The 16,187-nt window shown below is 41.0% G+C and overlaps 3 protein-coding genes across 3 annotated transcripts; all 3 read left to right on the top strand.

Moving 5' to 3' along the window:
* Positions 1-3,291: 3,291 nt before the first annotated feature.
* Positions 3,292-5,759, top strand: LOC140318019 (uncharacterized). The gene is made up of 2 exons (XM_072395618.1): positions 3,292-3,890; positions 4,588-5,759. Exon 2 carries the CDS (start codon positions 4,590-4,592, stop codon positions 5,373-5,375), a length of 786 nt encoding a protein of 261 aa, XP_072251719.1. The 5' UTR covers positions 3,292-3,890; positions 4,588-4,589; the 3' UTR covers positions 5,376-5,759.
* An 838-nt stretch (positions 5,760-6,597) lies between these two features.
* LOC140318020 (thiosulfate:glutathione sulfurtransferase-like) lies at positions 6,598-8,446 on the top strand. Its single transcript, XM_072395619.1, has 4 exons — positions 6,598-6,728; positions 7,642-7,770; positions 7,977-8,139; positions 8,336-8,446. Exons 1-4 carry the CDS (start codon positions 6,716-6,718, stop codon positions 8,388-8,390), a joined length of 360 nt encoding a protein of 119 aa, XP_072251720.1. The 5' UTR covers positions 6,598-6,715; the 3' UTR covers positions 8,391-8,446.
* A 1,218-nt stretch (positions 8,447-9,664) lies between these two features.
* On the top strand, positions 9,665-15,955 carry top6bl (TOP6B like initiator of meiotic double strand breaks). Its single transcript, XM_072396420.1, has 14 exons — positions 9,665-9,685; positions 9,856-9,979; positions 10,456-10,509; positions 10,594-10,715; positions 10,896-10,979; positions 11,063-11,118; positions 11,366-11,437; positions 11,584-11,779; positions 12,597-12,720; positions 14,334-14,492; positions 14,626-14,747; positions 15,179-15,289; positions 15,516-15,614; positions 15,704-15,955. Exons 1-14 carry the CDS (start codon positions 9,665-9,667, stop codon positions 15,749-15,751), a joined length of 1,392 nt encoding a protein of 463 aa, XP_072252521.1. The 3' UTR covers positions 15,752-15,955.
* The last annotated feature ends 232 nt before the right edge of the window (positions 15,956-16,187 follow it).

The following is a 16,187-nucleotide window of genomic DNA, read 5'->3' as shown; positions in this document are numbered from 1 at the left end:
GTTTGGTGACTAACTATGGTGTTCCGCAGAAGCATTAGGAAAAAAAATTATTAGCAAATGGCTTATTTGTTGTCATAGCAGTTGATATCACCTTAGAGATTCATTCCAGCAGTGTAGGGATTAAATTGATCTGTTTTTGGAGGTTGTCTTTGATGCCAACTGTGTAAATAACTGAACTGAATCCTCTAATATTTGGAGCGGCTTGTTGTACACGTGACAATGACGTATAACAATGAGATGAACAGAGAAATAAGGTTTTCACTGTTTATCAGGAAACATTTTGTTCAGTGAAATGTTCACACATAGTAAACACAAATAGTCGTTGTTTATAACGCCACAAAAATTCCATATAGTAAGTGATGTGGATCCTTGTCATCATGTAAAGCTGTGACATCATTATGTGCCTGTTTGGCTCTTTAGGATCAGTTCGACTGGATGGGCCACTCTACCTCCACAGGGTCTTTAAGCTAAAATTAGCAGCTCACACAGCCTCATATAGTCTGGTTATAAGGTTACCCTAGGATTCCTTTTGAATGAATTAGGGTTCAAAGGTGACAGGGATCCAGCCAACACTAGCGCTTCCTGTTCAGAGTGAAATAGTTTAAATCCTCTGAGAGGTGTGGGTGGGAGGGGAATGAGGCCCACACATCTTTGAGTTTGATTAAGGCTACTGAAACTTGACTGAATGGATGACTGTGAAACCAAAATGTTGTCATTCATACCGTGGTAAACAAGCACTTTAGGGGAATTACTGCCTTTTATGGCTTAAATTAATGAGAAATAGAAGTGTTTTGTTTCTCAGAAGACTTTTGAAATCTTGATGCTGGTGATACGTGCAGCTTGTCTGACACATGTCCAACTACTTGCTCAAACACGCTATGGTTTTGGGAGAGGAGTCGGCGTTGGTAGGCAAGTCATTCTCTCAAGATGTATGACTCACACTTCGCTTCCTTTATTCCTCAGGGACTTCTGAAACAGAGTTTGTTTAAACTTCAGCATACTGGCCCGCCACTAACACCAGTAAATCATACATATTAAACTCCGCCTCTGTCGTGGTGTTGCCCACTTTCAACATGTCTACCGAGCAGTTTACACATCAGTACATGAGAGGATATATTGCAAAATCCAATGACGACAAAACAGTGAACTGTATCAGAGGTACAATCTACACGCAGCTATGTGTCTTCGTCATATGCTGTGTCTGGCTTCACCTGAGAGGCGAATCTAGACGTTGATCACGAAATGACCCTTCTCCTTGTGATCATGAGTTTTACATGAGTTTTTTTATTATATTTGATATTTTACTTTATCGGTTTGCAAGTGGTTTAAAGTTGCACTCTACATGTCGCATAACGCCCAAAATTTTCAGGGTGCTTTATTTTATTTTTTTCTCGATACACCTTTGACAAAAATAAACTCCCTCTGAGGAGGGAGGGAAAAATGAGAATGAGATCACTGATACTAATAGCATATAAGCCTTTGTAAGTGCATCTATAGCTATGCTGATATATCTCTGTCTCAGTGTGTCCTAAAAACCCTAACCATGCAACACAGGCTTACAGGTAAATGATTCTATTATATGATGTTCCTGTATGTATGTTTCCTTGAAATTCCCACTTTGTTTGATAAGAAATTAAGTATTCGTAGAGTTAAAGATTCTTTCCCCACTGTTCTACTATGCTTTATTATAAGAAATGGCCAAATGAAGCTTAGGAATTATAACAAATAACCGTCGCTGCTGTGCTACAAATGTAAAAACATTTCTGCAACACAAAAGGAATTAACCGTCATGGCTCCAAGGAGATATTGTTTCATACAGTAATGAATGCTGGAGTGAATCACTCAAACTTCTGATATGCCACAGGAACCTGTACCAGACGGTTTCAAGCAAGTTGTTGAAACTTATCAGCCTCTGACGTTTCTTCATCCGGGGGACAGATAGGGGATGTGGAGGAGATTGTTGTCTCATGTAGCCAAAACATTCTAAAGCTTAAAGCTTCGAGAAAACTTCAGGAGGAGTGATATAATATTTCAGAGTTTTCCACAGTGCTGGTTTGAACTATATGCTGAAATGCTGTAATTCCATAAGCTAGAATTACATGTATGCGTGTTAACCCTAAACTGTTGCACAGCTGGGACTGCCGTCAGCTCCTCAAGTGCTCCTCATCTTCTTGGTTAAGGTTAGGGCCGTGGCTTGGCTTGACCCTCTCACAATGACCAACACAGGTTTGAAAGTTTGTCTTTTTTCTATATTACTGAGTGGAAATGACTGTATAATCTACAAACTGCACAAAGCGTGGTGCAGGCACGAATCTCCAACTGACATTCGAAATGCTGACAGTAAAAAAAGCTGAAACTTCACATTAACTTTTTGTTAAAAAGAAACTTAATGAGACTCAAATCTAAAAGTCGAGAGTGACTTCATGGTTCATCTAGGAGTGTGATCTGAAACAGTATGGTCTGCTTCAAGGAGGATGTTATTACTTTTCCATATATTTTAACATTTTCTCGGGGACACTATTGGCCTTTGATCGAGTAATGTAGACACAGGAAAGTAGGCAGAGACAGACTGATGATGTACAGCAAAGCCACAGGCCAGAACTTGAACCTGGGCTAGCTGCAATTAGGACCTTAAGCCATCAAACATGGGGGACTAAACCAGTTGTGTTATTTTTCTCTCAGAAACCTTCTCTTAATCTTTTTTTTTTGTGTGCGTGTGTATGTGTGTATCTTGGGCATACATCAATGATTTTGGAGTATTTACTTGAAAGTGGGAAGTTGCACAACCTGATTAAGGAGATCTTTTGTCTTTGATAAATAGTTAATGTTCTACTCTTATATGTTGCTTTTTATCATGAGCAAAGCCCTTTAGAACATGTTATTCATTTAACCCTTTTTATGATATGATTTCATATCATATCCGTATATATACTGAGCACGTACATCCTTTCTTCTTACACACTCTATACTGTTCTGCTCATGTTAAAGTTGTTTTTTATTTGATGTTCTTAGCTGTATAAAAGATTCCTTCATCCTCAATATTTCATCACTTTATTTATTATTTCAATAGCCGTAAAACTGGAGGCGCCCGAGAACTCATCAAGACTTTAGTGGTGTAGGTTGAGTAACTCCTTTGAAGCTGAAAGGAGGCTTAGTCCCTGGTACTTTTCCTTTTGTCTACCACAGTGGCATTTGGAGAAAGGAAAAAAAAAAAAGACTGCTTAGCCAACTCTGCCCCATAAAAGGACTAGAAAAGAGAAACCCCTATCGTTCCTCTCCTGTGCCACAATGGGGACACACAAGAGGTGGAGGGAGTTTATAATAAACACACATGCATGCATTCCTCACCCCCCTCACACACACAAAAACACACACACTGAGGTGACCTTATGTCCTACTCGTTTTTACAAGAGCACCTGCAGTGTAAGCGCTTTAAATCAAGGAATGAGAAACAGACATCTACACCTACAGATTACACAAACACATACTGCAACAAGCACATGCCTGCCTCCTGCTGCTGCTTTGCAAATTAAAATGCTGAACAGCACACAGACACATGGTGGCTCCCCCTCCGCCCTCCTTGTCCCCTCAATGTGCATTTACACCCAAATTCCAGACAAAGAAAAAAAAAAAAAGAGAGAGAGAAAGCAACGATGGTTGGCCCGGTTGAGAGAGTGAAGGCAGCGTGGAAAAAAAAAAAAGAGACAGCTTGAAAGAGAGTGTAAAGGGGGAGGGAGAGGAGAAAAAAGAGGGGGTGTTGAAGAGGAGGAGAGAGCCTGAGAAACAACTTAAAACAGTGAGAACTGCAGACAGTTTGGAGCATACGTAGAGAGCAGCCGGCGCAGGAACTGAAGACAGAGATTACAGCGTTACACATCAAAATCAAACAGGTACAGTAGAATATTATCACTCACTTTATCACTAAGATGAGATGTTTAAACCAGGTTCAAAACAACAGAGTGATTGCATGTTTATTCTTAGTTCTTTGGTCATCAGCAACGGTATTTATGGGCATGAGAAAATGTTTTTGATCAGTTGTGGGTCATTTCAAAATCAACAACAGCACAAAGTGAACATACCAGTTCTAGTTTTGGGTTCCCACAGGCATCGTCTGGCTTGCTGCCCAGAGAAAATGGAAGCCCTGTTGGGTCACCCCAATAGCTTTCACCCACAAATTATTTATCTATCATACAGTGTTTACAAGTACACTTAAAGACTTTTCTGAGCTGTAAACTGTGTTAAAAAGCATTCTGTGGCCAAAAAAGCTGGCCACCAAAGAAGCAGATGAAGAAGAAGTCATTACTGCTCCTGTCTCTACTTTAACATATGAAAACACCAAAACAAAGCAAATCGTAAAGCATCACACGGCATTTCTCTATCCTTTATATAGTCGTGGCTTCTGGTTGCTGTTTTCATTATGGTCTGGTATCAGATTTCTTTCTTTCTCTGTACAATTTACACCACAAAGTAAAAAGAGAAGCAAGAACCAGTGTGGTTTTCTATGTTTTAGGCTAAGCAGTGTAAGTAAGCAACAGTGTGGCTGTGTTATCACCTGTGTCTCATTACTTTTGTAACTTCTGCCCACAGCGATGGCCCACATGCGTAGGAACCTGGTTGCGCTTCTGTTTTTTGTCTCGCCTCTCTTGCACTCCCACCTCGTCAGTCATGCTGCCTCCACTTCCTCACCCATCACCCGTCACCGGATCATATTCATGACAGGCTTGGGCTCAGAACATAACTACGATGATGACTACGATGATAACTACAGCCCTCCTTCTGAAGTGCCTTCCTCTGTGAAGACGCCCCTTTTACACAAGGAGCAAAAGCAATGCCAGTATGACCCCTGCTTGGAGAATCAGGAGCCATGTCACCTTCTCGCAGAAAGGACTCACTGCCTTTGTCCAGGGATGAGTGGATCTGATGAGCCTCCTCACGCACCACGCATCCAAACCCTGTTGCCTGTCAGTGAAGGGGATAACGTAGGGAAGGTAGAGGTACAGTGGTGTGCGCCTTCCTCTTTGGTGTCTTTGTACAGGGTGGTGGTCGAGGGTGGAGACAGCGAAGCCCTGGAGTTTGAGAATACTTTGCGGCGTGGTTTGGTGGGGTCTTTGGAGGTGGGAACTAAAGTGTGCGTGGAAGCAGTGAACAACGCAGGACACAGCAGTCACTCTGAGTTCTCCTGTAAGCGGTACGAACAACCTCAATCATCTGACCACAAACTATTGGCCATGGTTATAGGCGGAGGAGCAGCCATTCTTCTGCTTCTCGTCGCGATGGCTGTGATACCCTGGAAATATAAAATGTGTCAAAAGGCGAAAAGAAACTCCACTAACGGACTAGGGAACCCCTCGTACATCACAGAGGGTACGCTGTGATCCAAACTAGTGGAGCAAGGACAGTTAATTTGAGTCACGGGGCTCAGAGTAACGGTCTGATCAGTAACAAAACTCTTATAGTTCTTAGTTGTATTGCCATTGCTTATAAAACAAAGAGGTTGTTTAAACTCCTGTTTCAAGGAGTCGGTACACATGATCGCACAATTAGCAGCGGCTCATAGAGTGACATTAACAAACTGTATACTAACGTGTTATTTTGGGGATTAGAACCACAGGTTTGTTTGCTGGCAAATTAACCTTTGTAGGTTTACTGTGGTGTTTTTTTGTTTTTCGTTCTGTCACAGCAGAATTTAGCTGTACATATTCATTTTTTGGATTTAACTACTGATGACCATTTTTGTAATAAAATTATTTTAACAAAAACTGCATGGACGTCCTGAGTGAATTATTCGCTTGCAAAGGAAAAGCTACAAATAAAAGCATTGAGTATAATAATTCCATTAATTAATTAATTGCTGTGCAAAAGTCTTTAGCCACCCCTCATCTCTTTAGCCAGACTTAGACAATAGTTCTCCAGGTTTTTTGAAAGTCTTTCAAACTTTTTCCTTTCGATATCAGCCTCTTTTTTTGGTTGTTTTCAGTCCATCCCTTCTACCAGAGCATTATGAGAGGGATGGTGGATTTTTTTTGTTTGTTCAGCCACTTAACAAACGACAAAAATCGACAAAACGACTAAATTAAGCACCTTATTCAAGGGATGAATCAGTGTTGGGCCTAGGCATAAGATCACATTGGGGTGACATTTTGTTGTGATTTGGTGATATATAAATAAAACTGGATTGAGTTTATTGAACCCATTTAAATGGTGGCATTTGAAATTGACAAAGATAACAGTTTGATATTTCAAATTGTACTTTTGCGCCAATGAAAACTTTTCATGTCTCAGCATGTCACAAAAAAATGTAATAAAGGTGCTCATACCTATTTAATACTTTTAAAGCTAATCTTTTCAAGCTCCTTAGACTTGCACGAGCTGTTTTTCACCTGCTATACAGCCTGTGCACCTGGCCGTTTTACTGAAAGCAACGTGGCGTGGTTCGAGAATTTTGCTCGGTGCAGCACAACTACACGCTGTTCTTGTCGTCCCACATTGTTCAGCCAAGGTGGAGAATCTACATACTTCCGCTACAACCGCCTACATGCGTACTCTTACTCTGAAAGTCTGATACAGAAGTGGATTTTACTGGATAATTGCCGCGCGACGCCCAGTCACTATCTCAGCCAATGATGTGTCACCAGGCAATATGAGGAAGAAGGTGTACTCTGTGGACACTAGAGCAACCTGATATTCATATTAACAGCTCAACTCTACTATCAGGATGGCGAGTACAGGTGAGTCTGGTTTTATTCAGTCATGAATCTGACTTAACTGCATTAGCCCTAAAATTATTGTGATGTTATCACTTAAAATGAGTAAACACGCCTCGGTGAAATAATACAACAATATCGCAAGGAACTATAATTTGTCAGTAGCTGTAAAAAAAAAAAAGTGATGGTGTGTCCCAGTTGTGTTTGTGAGTAATACGCGCATTTACTTTTCTGTTCGATCAAAGTGAGATGAGGAACCGTGTTCACGGTGTTGTATTATTGTTCTGTTGAAAGCATACCGGTATAATTCAGCATGACTCAGCAGTCCTGATTTGGTCAAACCGGAAACCATCTGTCCCCTTGGTTGCATCAAACAACAAAAATATTCAGGTCACATTCTCTACAAACCTGGCTCATCATAGGCCAAATAGCATTGTAACTTTACTCCTAGTTTGGAAAATAAAACACACACACACCTTATCTGATAAGGAGAAATATGTGTGCCAGCATAAGGGAGCTGCTCCAGCAGTTAGACATATTTTTTTAATGATACTTTTGATGAGCGTTGAGGTGGATGACGGGCTCCAACCCCCTTCATCAAAGTCTTTCATTGTTTTTACTGTTTAAGCAAATAGCTGGGACAGCTGTCAGCACATCTGCCAACTGTGAGGGCGAGAATCTATTGTAAACATTTTATATTATTATTGTTATTATGCTGAGATTAGTTCAGCCCTCTAAATGGAGTCAGTAGACCTGCATCAAGTTTGTTCGGGGCATTTTTGGTCATCAAGCTGCTTTCATGTGCTTCTGTTTGCAAAGCCGGTGTCATATTGCAAGTTACGCTTCACAAATGTATAATATTGATGCAGTTTTATGGGAGTGTTGCCTGAAGCCATCGACGCCTTTAATGTGTGTCCCCCCCCCACCTTATTGGCAGTCACCAAGGAAATCTCCTATGAGGATCTGAAGGCACTTCTGGGAAAGAGCCAGGATCTGCTTTTGGTTGACGTACGCACTAAGGAGGAGGTCGAGAGAGGTCATATTCCAGGATCAATTAACATTCCGGGTGAGTGTGTGTTTATATGCACTTATTGGAACATGGAAGGAGAAAAGAAGATGATTATATGTTCTTAAACCTGCTGTCTCCTGGGCGTACATACTGAGCACTCGTCTGGTTTTTCAGGTTCTGTTAGTTTTGCGCTAGATGTTCGTGCATATTACCTATGCATTGCATGTTTTGTGCGCTTATCTTTTCTATCTTTATTCCATCAGTCGAAACCGTAGAGGCTGCTTTTTCGATGAAGCCAGAGGAATTTAAGGCCAAGTATGGAGTAACTAAACCAGCACCGGATGCACCAGAGTTGGTGTTTCACTGCCAGATGGGCAGGAGAGGACTAACGGCCACAAGCAAGGCCCATCAACTCGGATACGTGAAGTAAAGACGCTTTTTTTTTTTGTAGCTTTTTAGACTCATCTCACGCCTAAACAAAATTCTTCCACATTCTTGCCGAACCTTGTTTTAAATCTGTCGATAATTGCAGCGCATGAAATGTGATCAGATTCATTCAGAATCTGTGATGACGTGTGATGACGACAACTCTTACACCGTGTGCCTCTGTCTTCGGTTTCAGCGCACGTAATTATACTGGAGGATTCATGGAGTGGTCTACAAGAGAAAGAAAGTGATTCCTTTTGAAGGAGAGCGCACTATCCATCCACTTCCTTTACCCGCTTAATCCAACTGTAGGGCCACGGGGGGGGGGGCTGGAGCCTTTCCCAGCCATCACTGGTCAAAAGGCATAGTGTATTATATTTATACACATTTTGAAACCTTTAGAAAGTGATAAAATGCTATTGTTAATTTACATATAATGTTGTATTTTAAATGTATGGTCAAAATAAAATAACTTATTTACTCTGAAAGCATGTCTTTGTCGGGATTTTCACAGAAAAACTGAGTGCGCAGAAAGGCTAAAGCAGCACATAATTTATCTGCCATATTTCTTTGGAATGGTTTAATTACATGAGAGTTTATATTCTACAGCTGCACTCATGGCCCCACATTAGCTTTTTGGCCCATATCCCAATGTAGTAAATCTACGAGGCAAATATAAATTTCACCAACATGTATTTGCTTCATGTATTACAGAAAGTGCCCCACACCAGTGAGCCTGTCTAATAGATTCACTGTATTGATTGTGTGGGGGATGAACAGAGGGGTTAGATTGGTCTCAGCCTCTGCACATAAACACTGTGTTTTCAGGCCACCTACCATAGGCTCACTTTATTTATCTGCAGAAAGTTTCCCCCACATTTGGCACTTGGCGAGTTATAAACTATAAACTAATAATGGAAGTTTGTTTTACTTTTGTTGTGCTGCTTTCGCTTTTACGAGGATGCACTCTAAATGGTTGTGTTCATTAAAAACAAATGGTTTTCTCATATTTAGATTACCTACAACATGTGACTTTTAACGTCAGACCACAGTCTATGAGTCATCAGTGTAGAATCCAAACGGTTCACAGAGTTTGGTTTTCAGCTGTCGGCCTTTATAACACCAAAATATCAGATAAATATGACGCATAACCAGCATTTGTCATTTATAGAAACAACAGGTGATCAACCTATTTATTTGGCATCAGTGGGTTTGATTGCTGATTTTTATAAGATATTTTAAAAACTGTTCAGATGCAGGTGAACAAATAAATCTTGTCCTCACAAATATAGTATTTCTGCTTTATTGGTACAAAAAAGTTGGTGACTTGACTTGACTTGGTGTCAAAAAGTGACGTGTAATTACTCAATTATATAATGTACAAATATTATGAGCAGCAAGGGCAAAGAAAAGTCTGAAAACCTCAATAAACATTGTAGTTAGCATAATTAGCTGTTTCTGAGCACGTGCACAGCTCCATACAAGTATAAAGGACAGATTGCGCCAGGATACTAAAAAGGTGAAAATGCTAGGAGAAATACGGCAGGTAAGAGTTTAAATTAATTTTTCTGTTGCTAGAAACACAAAGTTTACAAACGCGAAGTACTGTTTTGAAGTAGATTAAACAACAACAACAAAAAATGGCTATCTGAGCTTTTAAAGCTAATCTTAATCGCAAATAGCGTTAGCTTGCTAACCTAGGAGGGTGCTTCTCAGGTGCTGAGGCTGATCATGCTGATGGGCAAGCAAAGACAACAGCGAGGTGTGAAGACTACTGGAGGGCTTCTGGTGCTTCTTTGGGCTGAAACGGGAGGTTCTGCTCGAACATTAAACTGTACCGGTAAGACATCAACCCACAACATGAACTGAGCTTATTCATTCAAGGCGAGCAGAGAAATGAACGTGAAGTGTCCCATTTTTGTTTGGTCGAAACAGCCACAAATAGTCACAAATAGTTTAAATATATCTAGAATATAAGTAAGTGTATTCAAAGAAGGAAAAGGCACCAAATCACAGCTTCTTAAGTGGACCATTTTAGTTTGAATGAAAAATAGCTAAGATAAACATAGAGGCTACAGTGACAACAGTAACTATACATTTGACAAATAATATAATCTATCAGGTAAACATTTGCAGGATATGGTAGACTTTAATTCTTTAATACCATTATTAATCGGTAGCTTTGATTCAGGAGATACCTGTGAACTTGCACCTATATCTATGCATAGTCTATGCATTATAAAGAGAATTAGAGGGAAACCAAAAATGGTTTGACCTGTCAGACAAACTGTTATAGTGGAATCTTCTGTGGTGCAGTTGCAGCTGCCGGTCCCTGGTGTGCAGGGATTGAAATGACAGCACTTCAACCGGGTATGTATGCAAAACACTAACGCACCTGAACGCACGTGTTCTGCGTTGTTCACTGCATCCATCACCTGCTTTTTGCTGCATTAGTCCTCACAGAGTTGAAGGACGGCATGTTTCCGTGTGTGTGGCCATGTCCAGAGACCGACCCCGAGGAGCTGAGTGCCTTCGCTGATTTGTATGGTTCACTCAGGTTACTCATGTCTTTCCAGGTAACCCTCCGCTTCAGCGCTAATCATTAAGAAGATATCAGATCAAGATCAGAATAAAATCCTTTTCTGGGTCTTTTCAAGTGTCGCAAAATTGCCCCACGTGTCAATTATTCACGCGTTATCTTTCTGATGTGCTGAGATATAGATATACCCAGTGGATTTCATGTTATTGCCTTGTAGATTAAAGATGCAAGATATTGCAGTGCAGGCTGGCAAGACCACATAGAGGCATTTCTTCAGAGTTTCAGTTTGACTAACGCAGGGGTAAGCTTCTCTCTTCTCTGCTTCTCCGTTCAGTTATGCTGAGATGGTAAACAAAAAGCTGAAACCTTTTGTGTTATTCACAGATAAAAATCCACCTCAAATTCAAATTCGGTGAGCAGACGTCACAGCGTGAGTTTAGGTAAGACAGCAGCTATGCGGGCAACAGTCATAGTTTCGTTCAGAGCCTCCCTCTTCTCATATAATCTCACTACTGAGGAGGTCAATTCGACAAATTCTGCGTGTTTCCCCTGTCCGTGTTATCAGAGTTTCAGTCGTCATGTTGTTTTCTAACCTTACGCAAAGGTAAAAGGCGGTTGATAAAATGAAATGACCACTGGAAAGATCTGATTTGATAAAGTGTTGATGTTATGTTCGCTATCCTGCAGCATCAAGGTCAAGAGTAAAGTTGCACAAGCAGTCCAACCAGCTGTGATCCTGGATGTTTCTTCTTCTACACAGTCAGTAATGCTGTTTTTATTATTTATTATTCATTTGCTGCTCACAGTTGGGAGTAACAGCACCCAAAATGATTTTATCCTCATCTGCTGATTCTGTAAAAATGTGCAAGTAGTGCTTACGAAAAGTTATTATGCCTCCTTTAAAGGCCTCCGCAGTGTGTGAGGGAAGGTCGTTGGTGTCAGGGAGGACATCCTGTCATCGGAGGCAGGTTGCCGCTCAGCATCCCACCACAAGCCATGGATCAAGGCCTGTTCGGGGAGCTCAGTGTCCAGTTTGTTTCGGTCCTGAGCCCCTGCCTGCTGCCGTACCCCAACCTGCCTTCAGAGCTGACACACGTCCAAGTATCCTTATTTAGGTTTTATTGTAATTCTCTTTGGAGGTGGAGGTGAGCGATGGAAAGTGTCTCAAGAAGTGGATTCCACAAATGGCATCTTGCTTCCGGCACCTTGGGTTTTTTTTGTTTGTTTTTTTGTCTGATCTGAAAAACATTGATGAGCGTGGATACCTCTGCATCTGCCAGAAAATGGTGGCTCATTCCCTTCAGATTCCATCCCAAGAGAAGGCGCTCGACTATTTTGGTTTATGGTCATGGCTGTCGGTCATTGACAGGTTCTGCTCGGACAGAACCAGTTTGAGAAGCGTCCCGTCTGACCTTGTTAGCCAGTCAGATGTGTTTATAGCTATTCCCAACCGCCTCACTCCAGGGTGGAGCGAACAGCTGGTCGACACAAAGAAAGGCAAAAAGAGATTTTATTTCATGTATTGGGATAGCTGGAAGGGATTTTTTTTCTTACAGCGTTCTACACACAAGTTCAGACATTGCATGCTTTTTGAACCCCCGCACATCTGTCGGAGCTGGAGAGCGGCTTGTCACAACTGTCCCACATGTTTTCAAGCGTTCACAGTGCTATACCCAGCTTTAAGGAGAAGCTCTCTATGTGCTGCTCGGTTCGGGGGGGTGGGGTGGGGATTCAGTCTTACCTCCAGGCCATGAGCATCAGGACGACCAAAAAAATCAAATCAGTGATACGAGCAATCTGTAAAACAACAGGCGCCGAGAGTGAGAACTCAAGAGTTGGCCTTCTGCTTTTTTTCGTTGACGACATTGTTTTGAGCATCTGACTTGAATTAGCTGTCCTTGACGTGACGTGTTTACAGGTGTTGGTATACAGCCCGAGTAACATTCCCATGCTGGGTCCATCTGGCTTTTTCCAAGCCCTTCCTGTCACGCATGACTGTCAACAGCTCGATCTGGACAGAGTCTTCTGCTCTTCCTTTAAAGGTAAACAACAACCACCGCTGGGAAACACTGGGAAAACATGCACTGATGGCCAAGATACATTGTAGGTCTTTAGCTAGAGGGGCTAGTTTTCCAATGAAATTGTGGAATTTAAGTCTGGGGTAGGTCCAGCATCCAGGATGTTAATCCTTGCCTTGTTAAAATACTTTGTGTAACTATTAAAACACAGATTTGTTTTCTCTTGACTACAGGGTCTGAGTTGATGAGGATTAAATTCAAGCACATGTTTATGTTTGTGAGAGCACAGAGCGCTGGTCTCAAGCTACAGAGACAAGAATGTAATGGATCCCACAAGTACAAAATTAAAGTCAGAGGAACAAAACCAAGGAACTGGAAAAACAAAAAGAAAAGTTTAACTGTTGGACAGAATTGTCTCCAGGCCTTTCTTTTTGTGCCAGTACCACAAACTGTGGGACTTAGATGGATTTTCTCAGTAATTTGAACATGTGGATTATATTCATGTACAGATGATCTGTGTTTTTGGCTGTAATAAAATATTCACTGTTGTATTCACAGAACGACCTCCCTTCAAAGATCTTACCCAAGTATTTGGAAATATTAAGTCCACAGTCAAAAATGGTTCCACCCAAAGATACAGTTGATATTTGTGGGCTGAATTGTTAAGTCAGCATCACTACATCATCACAACAGGAATGTTTGAATGCTGATGCGTAGCATGACAAACCTTCATGATATTCACTGTGTTGGTTTTCTTTGTCATTAAGCAAAAATAGAGTGTAGAGCAGAGATTCAAAGTCAGGGGAATACCAAAGTTGTTTCAAATCCAGGGGGTGGGAACTAGTTTTGCTGCATTCTGTCCAATAGCTGTCGAGACTTGGTCACCAAACAGAGAACCAAGAAGAGTCTGACTCACTGGAGTCATCGAGGTCTGTTCCCTTGAGACAAACCCAACATTTTTTTTCCAGCTTCCCTAATCGTATTTAAGAGAGCCAAGTCGAGAAAATTAGATATGAATATACAAATTAGTCTGGAAACTTAAACTAACAAACACCCTCTTGCATATTAAACTTAGATTCAGTTCCCAAACCGTAATGTTCAGATAACCGCTTGTTTCTCAGAAACCGTTCTTTCATAGTATCATTTTTTTACAGATTAAGAATGTGAATCACAACCACAAGCAAGCCACAAGTCCATGAATCACTTGTAACTTCGCACTGCACAGTCCTCACAGCTTCTGTCTTTGGAAGAATTGAAGCTTGATTCGGTCTGAACATTTGGTTGCTAACGTTGTTGCTTTACTTGGGAGAGATGACTTGAACTCAAGTCATAAAACGGTTATTATTTGACCAACCCAAAGGTGTGTCGTCTCGTCTGTCACACCAAAGTTCAGTACACTTTGTTACTACAGCCCATGAGTGTACCATCACTCATTATTCAAGTGTAGACTTGGATAAATGGAAAAGTTCTGTGTCTTGCCCCATGACAAGTCCCGTTGTAGGACGTCCGCGACCGCTGCATTTGCTGAGCCACAGACCCCACACACTCACCCCGGGGTTTGAAGTGTGTTTAACCGTGACATCACATTTCAAATATATTTAGATCTTCATTTTTAAATATTTTAACATCCCCTGCAGATCTTATACACAGCTGCGGTACTGTCTACACAGTGGAGAGTAAAAAATGGGACGATCCGGAGCAAGAATCCACTCATGCCCCAGTGCAGCAGAGTCTTCTACTCTTCCTCTTCTTACAGCATAGTGACCCCTTCACCTCCCAGGTCACCGATCTTTTGGGTGAGAGACCATTTCAGCACAAAACACAGAGTTGAATGTAATTTAGCCTCTTAATTGTTATGCTCCATCCAAATAAAAGCATTCCGTGTGGTTTCATCTCCAGAAGTAACCGGTGTCTGTGCTCTTCCCACAGCCACAGAGGTGTTGATAGAGCACCACCTGGAGGACATTCTCAGCAACAACAGGCGGGCCATCACAGAAGCCCTGCAGACTGAACTGCGGAACACACTGAAAACACAAAATCACAGAAAAAAGGCAAGACCGAGAGACATATATACACACTAACAGGCGTTCTGGTTTCAGATAAGAGGCTGTAGCTGTGTAACGGCACTTTGGTCAATCAGTGGACAGAACAGAATTATTAATATTTTCAGGTTACAGCTTCTAATATGTGAGACTTGATATTTATCTCTGTTCAATACAGCAAAAATGAGCTGTATGTTAATGCTCAGAGAGTTCAAAGAAGCTATGTGTGAGAAAGTGTTTGCTGAGCTCTATCGAACCCAACTGGTCATTCAGTATTTACTGGGTATTACAGGTTCCATCCATCCATCCATCATCTGCCGCTTATCCGGGGGTCGGGTCGCGGGGGCAGCAGCTTGAGCAGAGAAACCCAGACGTCTCTGTCTCTGTATTACAGGTTATATTAACAAAAGTGAATCGGTAAACGTTTGTGTTTTTATCAGCAACAAGAGAAGCTCCGTTCAGCTGCTGAGGTGATTCTCAGTTCCACTGTCAATATCGTGAGCTGCAGCAGTAACGTGGACTTCAGAAATGCTTGCTTGAACCATATGAAGGTGTGAAAGAAATGAATTTTTAAAGTTTTATGCCAGTCTTTGTTTTTAATTGTAAGATGTAAAAGGATCGCTCACTTTTACATCTCATAACTGGATACGATTTGACTCTGCCAAATACTTTATCAGACTGTGTGAAACTCTATTAATATCAGCCACAAATATAACATAGGTATTGATTATTCACCAGAAATTAGATATATTGTGTGTGTGTGTTTGTGTTTGTCAGGTGCATGACACTCATGAACTGTCAGCTTCCCTCAGGGAATCATTATGGAAAGTGACATCATGGAAATTCCTTCCCAAGAGCAGGTGCTACTCTGCTCAGGTTAGTGGGGTGGGCTATGTGCTTTCCACCAGTACTTACACTACATCTGGTGATGATTGTAATCTAATGCACCATCATTGTTTCGACAGATGGAAGAACATCCTGACTGTTCCGAGCTCACCAGAACAGAAATCTGAGGATGTCTGTGTTTGTCCCAAAAGACTTCTGGCCATGGAGGCAGTTCAGAAATTAAAATGTTTCTGAAATTTAAAGTATCCTAGTTATAAAGCAATAGTTGTTCAACCCTTTATTTATATTTTGATTTAACTATTAACTATTTATCTAAAAAAGTGTTCTATGCCATATGGTTGTAATTTAACACAATCCTTGGATCAGAATTATAAGTAGTGAGATCTGAATGTTTCAAATTAACTGTAAATTGGAATAACTTGCTTTGATGCTTCTCCTTGAAATAAGCAATGTGGTAGAAAATACAATCATCTGTACAATATCATTTATCCCTATTGTTTTACTGTTTTATCCATATTTAGAGTGTGAAGTTGTATTACAGCTGTGAACTACAATGAAAACTGAATAAATTATTAGTGGATTTTTTTTGTGTAAAACGTTAGT

The sequence above is a fragment of the Leuresthes tenuis genome, unplaced genomic scaffold (assembly GCF_036924035.1).
Source record: "Leuresthes tenuis unplaced genomic scaffold, fLeuTen1.0.hap1 SCAF_11, whole genome shotgun sequence".
Taxonomy (NCBI): Eukaryota; Metazoa; Chordata; class Actinopteri; order Atheriniformes; family Atherinopsidae; genus Leuresthes; species Leuresthes tenuis.
This window is presented reverse-complemented; position numbering and strand designations above follow the sequence as displayed.

Coding starts and splice junctions, on each gene's coding strand:
- LOC140318020 (XM_072395619.1), top strand. Junction 7,771..7,976: donor AGGATCAATTAACATTCCGG/GTGAGTGTGTGT, acceptor TTATTCCATCAG/TCGAAACCGTAGAGGCTGCT. Junction 8,140..8,335: donor CATCAACTCGGATACGTGAA/GTAAAGACGCTT, acceptor CTTCGGTTTCAG/CGCACGTAATTATACTGGAG.
- top6bl (XM_072396420.1), top strand. CDS start 9,665: ATGCTAGGAGAAATACGGCAG. Junction 14,493..14,625: donor CCAGGTCACCGATCTTTTGG/GTGAGAGACCAT, acceptor CTCTTCCCACAG/CCACAGAGGTGTTGATAGAG. Junction 15,290..15,515: donor CTTGCTTGAACCATATGAAG/GTGTGAAAGAAA, acceptor TGTGTTTGTCAG/GTGCATGACACTCATGAACT.
- LOC140318019 (XM_072395618.1), top strand. CDS start 4,590: ATGGCCCACATGCGTAGGAACCTGGTTGCGCTTCTGTTTTTTGTCTCG.